Here is a 12,786-nt window from a genome sequence, read left to right on the forward strand (position 1 = left end):
GTGAAGGCTTCCCAGTCTGCTTTGTCTGAAGCCCATCTGGGCAGGCGTCCATGGGCCTGACGCTGGAGCAGTTACAGGAAGATGGGGGAAGTGGTCACTACCACACCGCTCGTCATGTGCTCTCCAGTGGACAGATGGGAAAAGGCCAGGACAGCAAACCAAGAGATCAGTGGTCAAATGTGCTGTGTGTCAAACCGAAATGTGTGGAGGCACCTGTATTTAAGAGGCAGCAGTCGAGTTGTGACAGTAAATTTTCGACATTTCTGCCTCGGCCAGTAAGCACAGTGCCACCCCACAAGGGGTTGAGAGGAAATCGCCCAAAAGTAGGAAAGGTTTAGGAAGTTGATCAATCAGTGCAGCCAATGCGTTCAGGGCTGCACCATCTGGAGGAAGGTATACATTGCAGACAACTATTTCCTGCGTTGTCCTTATCCTGACAGCCACAGCTTTAAGAGGAGTTTGAAGGGGCACAGGTTCACTGCATACTGAGTTCAGGACAGACACAAACTCTACCTGACACACTATTATAGTCACTACAGGTCTTTTAATATCCCCTAGAGCCTTGGGGAGCAGGGATCCGCATTTCCGGGAACCAGGTTTCATGAAGAGCAATGCAGAAAGCAGGTGTAATGCTTAGGAGCTGCTGTAGCTCAGCCAGGTGCTGGAAAAAACCACCGAAATTCGATTGAAGGATGACGTTATCGTGAGGTTGGGAAGGCATGAAGTGCACAAGGAGGCAGGTTATGCCTCAGGGTCACCTGCTGCCTCCGACAGTATTTGTAGCCATTTCTATGGTGCATGAGGAATCCGTGAGATCCAGGTCCGCAGGGAACAATAAGATCTCCACCACATCCTTAGATGCAGAACTGATAGGGGGTGGTGGTGTTGGGGCCACCAGACGGTCCTTGTTAGTTTGCTTGCTCTCTCGCTTCTCTTTAGGCGCTTGCTAGGAAGATTTCTCCGAAGCAGCTTCAGGCACAGAGGAAGACTGAGCTCTTCGTCCAGCAGCTTTTGGCCCCTTGAGCCACTGGCGAGTGTCCGCCGTGGCATTAGACCTTGAAAGAGAGGGCCCGAAGGGACCCCTTCCACACAAGAGGAGTCAGAGGAGGTTGTTACTTCTCTGGTAGGGGCGAGGGGACCGATGCACCCTGCATATTGGGGGGGGGGGGGGTGGGGCTGCTCCCGAAGTAGGTGCTTTGGAAGCAACGGAGGAAGATTTGGCCCCTACCACCAGGTGGCGGATGTATTCTGGTGGCCCAGAGCGCCCACTGTTCGTCGCACAGAATAAGGAACCACTGGCACTTGGATGGTATGTCGACATCAACCGAATTTCAAATTTATATTTAGTCTCTGTAAGTCAACCGGTCCAGGGTATTGTACTCCACGATTTTCCGCTCCTTTTGGAGAACTGGGCAGTCTGGCGAACAGGGGCAGTGGTGCTCTCCACAGCTGATGCTAGTGGGAGGTGGCACACTTTGATTATCTGGTTGCAGTGGACGTCCGCGGTCTACATGTGGCACTGGAAGTGTAGTGGGAAGACATGTGCCCAAACTTCCAGTACATAAGCTCGGCATAGGGGGATGGACGTATGGTTTAACGTCACAATGGTAAACCATCACCTTGACCTTTCCAGGCAATGAATCACCCTCAAAGGCAAAGATGAAGGGACCAGTAGCAAACCAGTTGTCTTTGGGTCCCCTGTAAACGCGCCAGATGGAATGAACAACCCGCCATTCTAAATTGGCGCGAAGCTCGTCGTCAGACTGCAAGAGGAGATCGCGATAGGAAATGATCCCCTGAACCATGTTGAGGATTTTATGGGGAGTGACGGAAACAGGAATATCACCCAGCTTGTCAGACGCGAGTAATGCTCAGGATTGGGCTGGGGATGCTGTCTGAATTAAGACTGCGGCGTTTCGCATCTTTGACAGCGCTGTCACTTCTCCAATCTTGTCCTCAAGGTGCTCAACGAAAAACTGAGGCTTCATAGGTGGAAATGAGTCATCAGTTCTGCTACAGACTAAAAACCGAGGCGAATATAGCTCTCTCCATTCTGTAGCCCTACGTTCCTCCCAAAATGTAGCGAGGGAGGGAAACGATTTAGGGTCATACCTGACGGCATTGTATTCGATCTCGCCCTTCTTAGAGTCTGCTTCATTGCGGGCCATCCACCCTGATGCCACCCATCCGATCAGAGGCTCTCCCCACAGGCGCCACCCAGCCACAGCAAACGCCAACTGGCATGATGACCGTTGCCGCGAGTCCTGACTCCTCAGGAAGACAGGCATCTACCCCTTGGCATACGTGCACAGTTTACAGCTCAGGCATCAGCAGTGCAATCCCTGTGTCGTCAGGGGGCTACCACCAAATTCTACGTGATGTGTATGTGCGGTTGTGGTTTGGTATCGACATTAATTACCGTCTGTCTGATGGTTCTTAAAAGTTAAAATTTTTTTACTTAATTTTATCAGACTTCTATTTCTGTCTATTAAGAATTCCGAAAATTATTTTTTACATGACCTACGCGTAATGTTTTGTATGTTTTATTTATTTCTGTCAAACAATGGAAGGTCCAGGACAGAATATCAACAATTATGAAAAGATGATACATTGAGTTACAGAGGAAGACTTCAATCACACATGAGCGCAGTGTTCGGTTGCTCTGGCCAAACTTGCAGTGGTGATTTGGGCTTGGAGGTGGGGGGGGGGGGGAGGGAGGGAGGAAGGATGGAGGGAGGGAGGGAGAGAGAAGGGGGGAGGGAGGGAGGGAGGGAGGGAGAGAGAGAGAGAGAGAGAGAGAGAGAGAGAGAGAGAGAGAGAGTGTGTTTGTTTTCCCTTTATTTTCCGAAGAGGGCTTTCGCCGAAGCTCAGTGTGTAACAGGCTTTCTGTTGTTTATGTCTGCAACTCAACGTGTCATCTTTACGGGGAGTAGGGAAAATAGATTGCTAATCACTGTAAATATGACACATCGAGTAGTAACCTATCTTTTTCATGTGTGCTATGTATTTCCATGATTTACGGGAGTCCTTCAAATGCTTTAGTCCCCATGTACGCACAGTTTAATGCTCAAGAGTTATAGCAAGGTTACATTATCTTTCTAGGCGGTGTAGGCCAGGCACTTATTGTAAATTGGGCGTATTAAGGTACGGTTTCGTAAATTCTTTAGTGCCAGTGGAGCGTGTGTTTTTTTCTTAGGTAATTGTATTAAGTGTAACGGCAATAAACGTGTGCAGATTTAATTGATTTTTTGCAAGATTGTCTTCAAAATAAATTTTTTTTTCTTGCTTTTGCCTGAAAACTTCCACTCCCTGCTCCCTCATTAAGTACTATATGTCATGACTCACCTGCACGTCTGGTAATCAACGATGCAGACTTCTTCCGGGACCTGCACGCCGTTACTGCTGCACGAATATCGGAACAGCAGGTTGCTCGCCCAAATGTCTCCATGGGTGAGCACCACGAAGTCGCCGGTGCTTTGGGTGATAAAAGATTTCATGCGTTCCACTACTGACGGCGCGAATTCTAACAGTTTCTGGAGGTATACGCCGTTGTTCTGATATGCTTTTCTCACCATCTGAAAGAAAACAGTGAACTAAATTTTCGTAAGCAGAACATCAGCTCGCCTATGATAAACTTAAAAAGGTAACCTTTTAGATAAGCATACAAGAATAAATTTCTTGCCTAGCTACATAACGAAATGGTTTAATTTTTCATTCCTCATTCTTAAAGTATTTAATTCCTTCATTCTGAAAGTAGAATTTACTGAGGGTGTTTGAAAAGTAAATGCCAAAGAGCTGTACACAAGTAAGTCGCCGGGTCCGGGTGGAATGCCAAGTTCGTTTTAGAAAAGTATTCCACGGCATTGGTCTCTTACTTAGCTTACATTTATCGCGAATCTCTCGCGTAGCGCAAAGACTCAAGCGACTGGGAAATAGCGCAGGTGACTCCATTATATAGGATGGGTAAAAGATTGAACTCCCAAAATTACAGACCACTATCCTTAACATCAGTTTTCTGCAGAATTCTATAACATTTTCTGAGTTCGAATATAATAAATTTCCTGAATACCGAAAAACTAACGTCCACGAAACAGAACGGTTTTAGAAAGCACCGCTCGTGCGAAACTCAGCCTACTCTTCCTCGCATGACAGTCTGCGAAATATGGATGAAGGGCAGACAGCCAGATTCCATGTTTCTAGATTTCCAGAAAGCATTAGACACAGTGTCTCAGTGTGAACTCTATAAAGGTACAAGCATACGGAATAAGATCGCAGATATGTGAGAGGTTCGAAGACTTCTTAAGTATCGTTGAGTGACTGTAGGAGGACACAAGATGACTTAGACAAGATATGTAGTGTCATGAATGGCAGCTAGCTCTGAAAGTAGATAAATGTAAGTTAGTGCGGATGAGTTAGGAAAAACAAACCTGTACAACAGCGGTAGGAGTGTCCTGCTTGACACAGTCACTTCCTTTAAATATCTGAAATGGAACGAGCATGTCAGGATTGTGCCAGGGAAGGCAGGTGGTTGATTTCTGTTAATTGGGAGGATTTTTAGGAAAATGTGCATCTATAAAGGAGACAGCATATAGGGCAACCTACTTTGGAGCACTGCTCGAATGTTTGATATCCGTACCAGACGGATTACAAGAAGACATCGAAGCAATACAGAGGCGAGCTGCTAGATCTATTACTGGCAGGTTCGAACAATACGCACATGTTACAGAGATGCTTCGGGAACTTACATGGAAATCTCCGGAGCGAAGGCAATGTTTTTTCGACCAACATTATTGACAAAATTTAACAGAATCGGCATTTGAAGCTGACTGCCACCTACACACATTTCACGTAATGATCACGAAACTAACATACGAGAAATTGGGGCTCATGTGCGGACATAGTCGTTTTTCCTCGCTCTATATGTGATTGGGACAGGAAAGAAAATGGTTAGTAGTGGTACAGGGTACCCTCTGCCATGCTCGTATGGTGGTTTGCGGATTATTTATGCGTATGTAGATATAAATGTAATACGAGACAATGCATCTCGTTAACGAATCACTACGTCATCGGTAGGGTGAGCTGAAAAATAACAAATAATGTGGGTTCTATTGAGACAAAGTAGTCAATGAAGATGGATTTATGTTTAAACCTTGACTTCGCAAATTCCCGGCGTATGACGGAGGGTAAATGTTGTAATAATGTAATTGCTACCTTGCCCTTCCAATTGCTTACTGTAGAGGACGATCGATACCTCTGTTTTCGCCCGAATCTATCTAGTTTTAGCATGGCGATTACAAAATACGCAAGTAAGAGGAAGAAAGGTGTTTCTTGACTGTTTGATATTTCGGCTCTCGGAATTTTCTCCAAAAGTTTCTTTGTGACGCATGACACTTCCCTCATAGCATCTCCTCCTATAATTCGTTGTACATTGCTTTGTTACTCTCACGCTGACCAAACGAAACCATGAAGAAATGTTCAGTTCTTCGATCATTTTCTTTCAATTATCAAAACTAGTAAGGATCATAATCGAACAAAACTTAAGAGATAGTCGAATGGCGGTTTTACGAGCATCTCTTGTGCATAAATTACGCTTCCTTAGCCGTATTCCACTAAGCCCCAGTCCAGTAACTTCCATCAACGCAACTAGATTTGTGTGGTCGTTCCACATTTTGCCATTTCGGATAGCTACTTCACGACTGTATTGGTCTCCAGTCCCCAATGACTGGTGGCCGATCGCGTAATGAAATAATAAAAATGACATTTGAATCTACCGACGATTATGCATAGCATTATTTTATACACGATCGGTTGCCAATTTTTGAATCAGATTACCAAATGCTGTCACCTCCAGCGACAGCCTAAGGGATAGTTTCCGGAAACATTTTTTCCTCTGCAAGGTAGTATGCGCTGACAGACAGATTAGAACAGTGCCGGATAGGGACTTGAACCTGGAATTTTCTCTTTCGCTTGAAAATGTTCCGACTTTGCTATTCAGGGTCGACTCACGGACCACCCTCAACTTTACGGCAAGTCATTAGGGGTATTTGGATAGCTCAGTGCTTCGGCACACGTTTTAATCTGCCAGATAGTTTCAAATCAGCGCACACTACCCTGCAGAACCACTGGAATGGACAGAGGATTGTGGAGTGTAGAGTATACAGGTGGATTTTGACGTAGAATGAGAGAGAGAGAGAGAGAGAGAGAGAGAGAGAGATATCCGAAGCAGTGGTGAAACGCTGTATTCTAATTCGGGAGGAGTTTTAGTCCCCGCGGTATAGGCCGAAGTTTGGTTTCCTGTATACTACCATAGACAAATGTGGAGACGCTTCCTCTGAAAAGAACTCGGCAGATTTTTTTCTCTATTTTGTCCCATTCCAGTTTGTACGCATCTGTTTCCCGCTTTTACACAACTGGAATTATACCCAACTATCTCAGTTGCCACCGAGTGAGATGGTGCAGTGGTTAGCACACTGGACTCGCATTCGTGAAGACGACGGTTCAAACCAGCGTCCGGCCATCCTGAGTTAGGTTTTCCGTGATTTCCCTCAACCGCTCCAGGCAAATGGCGGCATGGTTCCTTTGAAAGGGGACAGCTGACTTACTTCCTTAGTCCCTCTCTAATTCGAGCTTATGCTCCGTCTCTAATGAGATCGTTGTTGACGGGACGTTAAACACTAATCTCCTCCTCTAGCTGTCCTTTATGTGTAACTGATGAATGTGTTGTAAGATTCCAATTTGTCTTTTGTGTAACTCTGTGTGCTTGGCATAATATTAAAACTCATAAGGGTCGGCGTTAGCTACAGGAAAACCACAATATCTTTGAGGATTACAGCACGGGACAGCAGAAATAGAATACAACTTAAATTACTGCAGGATTAACACACTCACCTGCACAGCGTCTCTAGCAGCAAATTCTAACACAGGAGCATACAGCTGAAGAAATTTGTCAGTGTAAATCACTTCCCGTATGTTCTGCTGCATAAGAGAATATGTTGCTGGATCCAGGGTGCGAACAGCGAGTGAAGCTGCCTGTAGAAATACAAATCCATAAATAATAACTTTCTCTATTGTGCATTCATATGAGCAACAATATTAAATCTATTGAAAGACCATAGTAGTTAACATTTTGTAGCCTAATTAAAATTACTCTTCCTGATTTCCCTGTATCACGTGCCAATCATCGTCATTGTTGCCATAGTGTCAAAAGAAAATATCAATATTTTTCCAGTGTTCAGTATTGAGACGTATAATACCCGAATGTATTGTATGTTAGAAATATTTAGTTTATTTCTATTGTTTCTTTTTATTGCTATCATACCACTTGAACGAAATAGAAGGGACAAATCCAGGGTTCGGAGTTCAAACTGAAATGACAAAGGAAACTGGACTATGTCGATCAGTGTGCAATATGTGCGAATACTTTGAGAGAGGAGTGGAAACTATGGGCATCTTTCTTACCAGTTTACAGTGGAGTGACGCCAACAACAATTTTAATTGCTTTAAGTGGAATGATAGTGTGTTGTATCAGGGAGAAAAAATATGAGAAGGAAGACAGGGAAGCAAAACCTTTCTGTCTCAGTACACAAGGTAAGGAGCACGTTACACTTGCGAATCATTTCGCTCGAGACACTATTCTGCATAAGTCCACTATATTGACAGTTACGTAACTGCACAGCGGGTAATCATATGTATTAAATATTTGAAGAGTGTGATATACGTGACGACTTCGGACTACTACTGCCATCTTCAGATAAATGTAACAAACAGGAACAAGAGGGCAGGCGCCATTTGAGCTAAGGAATCCTTGAGTGACAAGCCAATATAACTGGCCGCTTTGTTGTTATTTTCAGTAGACAGAAAACAAGAAGGTAAGCTCACAGTGGTTTCTAAAGCTCGTGTGGTTATAATTAAACTGATGGTGTTCCGAGTGTAGCTATGAGGGCTGTATACATGGCTGATCGCTCGCGGAGTATGATGAAAAAAAAAAACTCTGATTTCTGCCACCAGGTGAAATTGTGGTGCTCTAACCAGTCAGAATGTGGTGTAAGTACAGGGAAAGAGGAGGAGCGATCACACACAAGGTAAAGCCACACACCGTCAGGTAGCTTGCGGAGTATGGATGTAGATGTAGATGTAGATAGAAAGCTGGTTTTGGCGCATTTATTGTGGTCACAAATTACGTGTTCAATATGATCTCCCGACTCAGGATCTCTCTGCATTCATAACATGGCATGGTCGACATTACTCGTAGCATATGCGATGTAATCAGAGTATATGTCGTCATATGCTGTCTTTAGGATCAGGAAGAGTCCAGATACATTCCCGATAGATACGATCTTTCAGCGATCTCCAAAACCTGAATTCACATGGATTTAGGTAACGGAATCTGGAAGGTAACGCAATTAGAAACTGTCTAGAGATGATGCGGTCGTCATCGAAGGTTTCTCGAAGCAAATCTTTCACCTGACAAGCTACATTTCGTGCCGCCGCCGCCCCCTTGTGCAGAAACGTTTCAAACTTCTTAACACTTTACACCAACACCCACTTCACAAAAGTAATCAACACTCGCCACCAGGCCACAAACAGCATACTGTAGTCAAAAAAGGGAACATTCTGATTGCTTACTGTTTGGTGGCAGGAAGTGGAGCTATTACTTTCTTCAGCATACTCCACGAGCGCACCAAATGATTAACATATCTACGATGTTTCAGAGTTCTACCATGTGTACAGCATTCTGAACGCCGTCAGTTTAATTATAACCACCCATGTATATCACTGCATGTATTTGCTTTCTAGCTACATAAATTTAACACACAAAAATAGAATCGCTGTAGCACGTGATGGAAAACCACAGCAGTGGTGTGCTGAAAGGGAACAGGTGCACAGTCCTAAGAAGGTGGAAAACGCTAAAATGAAGAAAGTGTTTGATATGTGGTTCTGAGTAGATAAGACGGGTTGCTGACGCAACTACTTAGGTCTGAAGATGATCCACAGTGATCGAAACACGTAATCTAATCAAAAATGTGCAACTGAGACTGGACGATAGAGGAAAATTATCTTAAATTTAGAAAATACATCAGTACTCTTTCTCGTCGATGCAATACTCTGAATATACTGGAAGTATAGTGCAGGATCCTTGTGCTCACCTGAAAGCGGCCCAACTGGTGGACGAGGAGTCGCAGCTGGTCCAATCCCAGGCCGCGGTAGCGGCAGGGCACAGCGAAGCCGCGCGCAGACAAATCCTCCAGCACGATGGCAGCGCCGTCGGCTGCCAGGCACCTGCGTAACCCCACAGTCAACACCTGGCGCCGCTCTCACACTCACTGCCACGCCCTGATTCCCACCACCACGAACATCGAGCTGCCTGCCAAAACCCAGCCACCAATTTGCAGACACCACACCACTACCGTGAGCAACGGAGCGGCCACAAGCTACCCAAGACTAAACGGGCCTTTTGGTTACGTCTACCTCATACTCCAAAGCCACCTAATGGTGTGTGGCAGAAGATACACCTGGCAGCATTAACCAATCCCCTCTACCCTGTTTCACTCGCAAATGGCACGTGGAAAGAACGATTGTTGGTAAGCCTCCGTGTTAGTTCTAATTTCTCGAATTTTCTCGTCATGGTCATTACGCAAGGTGTACGGGGGAGGAAGTAATACGTTGTCAGACTTGCCTCGGAAAGTGCTCCCTTAAAACTTTAATAGTAAACGTCTCCGTGACGGACAACGACTCCACGTCTGCCACTGGATTTTATTCAACACCTCTATAACGCTCTCGTAGCGGCTAAACGGTCCCGTGACGAAACGTGCCGATCTTCACTGTATCTGCTCTCTTATCAGTCCTACTACGTAAAGATTGCAGATTGTTGAACAATAGATTCGGTAGAACAAGTGCCTTATAAGCCACTTTCTTCGTGGATGAGTTACATTTCTTTAAGATTTTTCCTATGAATCTGAACCTGGCATGTACTTTTCCTACTATTTGCTTTATGTGGTGATTCTACTTTAGATCGCACTGTATAGTTACTCCTACACAGTTTACGGTAGGTACTGTTTCCAGCAATTAGTCATTAATAGTGTAGTTTTACAGTAGTGGATTTCTTTCCCCATGTGTGCTTACTATGAGAGGTTCCATGCCCTCTTTTGCATGTCGCCTCTCATTTTCATTAATTTTATTAATATTTTATGTCATTGCACGGTGGTAACAGGCCTAATAAGGTTATTCTAATGAGAGTATTTCTACTGAAAGCTCAAAATACCTTTTATTTGATTGCTATGCCTGTTGGGAACTGTATGTGGTCTTGCTTTTAGTTTTCTCTGTTACTTGCCTGGGTGACCTGTGCAAAGAGAGCACTGGAGGACACAGCTCACTGCGTTTCTGGTGGGGGGGGGGGGGGTTTGCACTTCTGCGAATACTGAGAGGGTCATACATCAATGGGCTTGAGCAACTGTGACCTCATTCGAGTTTCGCCTATTGTAGGCAGGGCGAAACGACATGCGAGCCGTTTGACTGTCACTGCAGTTTGTGTGTTTAGTGTTCCAGCGCGTCTGGAACGAAGACTGCTGGCGCCGACTGACTACATTGTCCTCATGATTCTGAGAATACTCGTGGATCGTGCCCTGCTGGGCGCGACTGTCTGGTGCTGTATGGCCGGTGGTCTAGGCATCTTTTCGTAGCTGGTTCAAATGGCTCTCAGCACTAAGGGACTTAACATCTGTTGTCATCAGTCCCCTAGAACTTAGAACTATTTAAACCTAACTAAGCTAAGGACATCACATACATCCATGCCCGAGGCAGGATTCGAAACTGCGACCGTAGCGGTCGCGCGGTTCCAGACTGAAGCGCCTAGAACCGCTCGGCCACAACGGCTGGCTCGTAGCTGGTCAAATGGCAAGTTCAGTGCCCCGAGCTAAATAGCAGAGGCATGATTGGTCAACTGAAGCTGACGCCAGTTTATGTCATAAAGCCCTGCTCGAAACTGAAGGGAACGATCGCTATTGGCACGAATGATGTTCTGAGATAGTGTGGGGGAATTTTGGGATCAGCACTGAACGCTGATGCGCGGTTTTCGAGGGCAGTGGGAGTTGAGTAATGTTGGCTTCGCTCTTGCGTTGCGCGGGCGCAGGACAGGCAAGATCTGATCTTCGTCGGAGTCTGAAAGTCTTGCGACTTAGTCGTACTTTTCTGGCAGAACTTAGAATTCTCGGACAGCCTTCGAGGTCAGGGGTTGAAACAGAGTTGCTGCACAGCAGAAGTTGGCGCCTGCAAGTTGTTCTACAAATTGACACTTTTCTACATCTACATCTACGTCCATACTCCGCAAGCCACCTGACGGTGTGTGGCGGAGGGTACCTTCAGTACCTCTATCGGTTCTCCCTTCTATTCCAGTCTCGTATTGTTCGTGGAAAGAAGGACTGTCGGTATGCCTCTGTGTGGGCTCTAATCTCTCTGGTTTTATCCTCATGGTCTCTTCGCGAGATATACGTAGGAGGGAGCAATATACTGCTTGACTCTTCGGTGAAGGTATGTTCTCGAAACTTTAACAAAAGCCCGTACCGAGCTACTGAGCGTCTCTCCTGCAGAGTCTTCCACTGGAGTTTATCTATCACCTCCGTAACGCTTTCGCGATTACTAAATGATCCTGTAACGAAGCGCGCTGCTCTCCGTTGGATCTTCTCTATCTCTTCTATCAACCCTATCTGGTACGGATCCCACACTGCTGAGCAGTATTCAAGCAGTGGGCGAACAAGCGTACTGTAACATACTTCCTTTGTTTTCGGATTGCATTTCCTTAGGATTCTTCCAATGAATCTCAGTCTGGCATCTGCTTTACCGACGATCAACATTATATGATCATTCCATTTTAAATCACTCCTAATGCGTACTCCCAGATAATTTATGGTATTAACTGCTTCCAGTTGCTGACCTGCTATTTTGTAGCTAAATGATAAAGGATCTATCTTTCTGTATATTCGCAGCACATTACACTTGTCTACATTGAGATTCAATTGCCATTCCCTGCACCATGCGTCAATTCGCTGCAGATCCTCCTGCATTTCAATACAATTTTCCATTGTTACAACCTCTCGGTACACCACAGCATCATCTGCAAAAAGCCTCAGTGAACTTCCGATGTCATCCACCAGGTCATTTATGTATATTGTGAATAGCAACGGTCCTATGACACACCCCTGCGGCACACCTGACATCACTCTTACTTCGGAAGACTTCTCTCCATTGAGAATAACATGCTGCGTCCTGTTATCTAGGAACTCCTCAATCCAATCACACAATTGGTCTGATAGTCCATATGCTCTTACTTTGTTCATTAAACGACTGTGGGGAACTGTATCGAACGCCTTGCGGAAGTCAAGAAACACGGCATCTACCTGTGAACCCGTGTCTATGGCCCTCTGAGTCTCGTGGACGAATAGCGCGAGCTGGGTTTCACATGACCGTCTTTTTCGAAACCCATGCTGATTCCTACAGAGTAGATTTCTAGTCTCCAGAAAAGTCATTATACTCTAACACAATACGTGTTCCAAAATTCTGCAACTGATCGACGTTAGAGATATAGGTCTATAGTTCTGCACATCTGTTCGACGTCCCTTCTTGAAAACGGGGATGACCTGTGCCCTTTTCCAATCCTTTGGAACGCTACGCTCTTCTAGAGACCTACGGTACACCGCTGCAAGAAGGGGGGCAAGTTCCTTCGCGTACTCTGTGTAAAATTGAACTGGTATCCCATCAGGTCCAGAGGCCTTTCCTCTTTTGAGCGATTTT

At 45.3% G+C, this 12,786-nt stretch overlaps 1 protein-coding gene across 1 annotated transcript in view; it reads right to left on the reverse strand.

Moving 5' to 3' along the window:
• LOC124788802 overlaps positions 1–12,786 on the reverse strand; it is a 79,033-nt gene that overhangs the window by 16,783 nt on the left and 49,464 nt on the right. The window contains exons 2-4 of the mRNA XM_047256084.1: positions 9,147–9,279; positions 6,889–7,029; positions 3,346–3,575 (exon numbers count right to left, since the gene is read on the reverse strand). Coding sequence (XP_047112040.1) covers positions 3,346–3,575; positions 6,889–7,029; positions 9,147–9,279 — 504 coding nt within the window. The remainder of the gene's footprint in view (positions 1–3,345; positions 3,576–6,888; positions 7,030–9,146; positions 9,280–12,786) is intronic.

Source organism: Schistocerca piceifrons, chromosome 3 (assembly GCF_021461385.2).
Source record: "Schistocerca piceifrons isolate TAMUIC-IGC-003096 chromosome 3, iqSchPice1.1, whole genome shotgun sequence".
Taxonomy (NCBI): Eukaryota; Metazoa; Arthropoda; class Insecta; order Orthoptera; family Acrididae; genus Schistocerca; species Schistocerca piceifrons.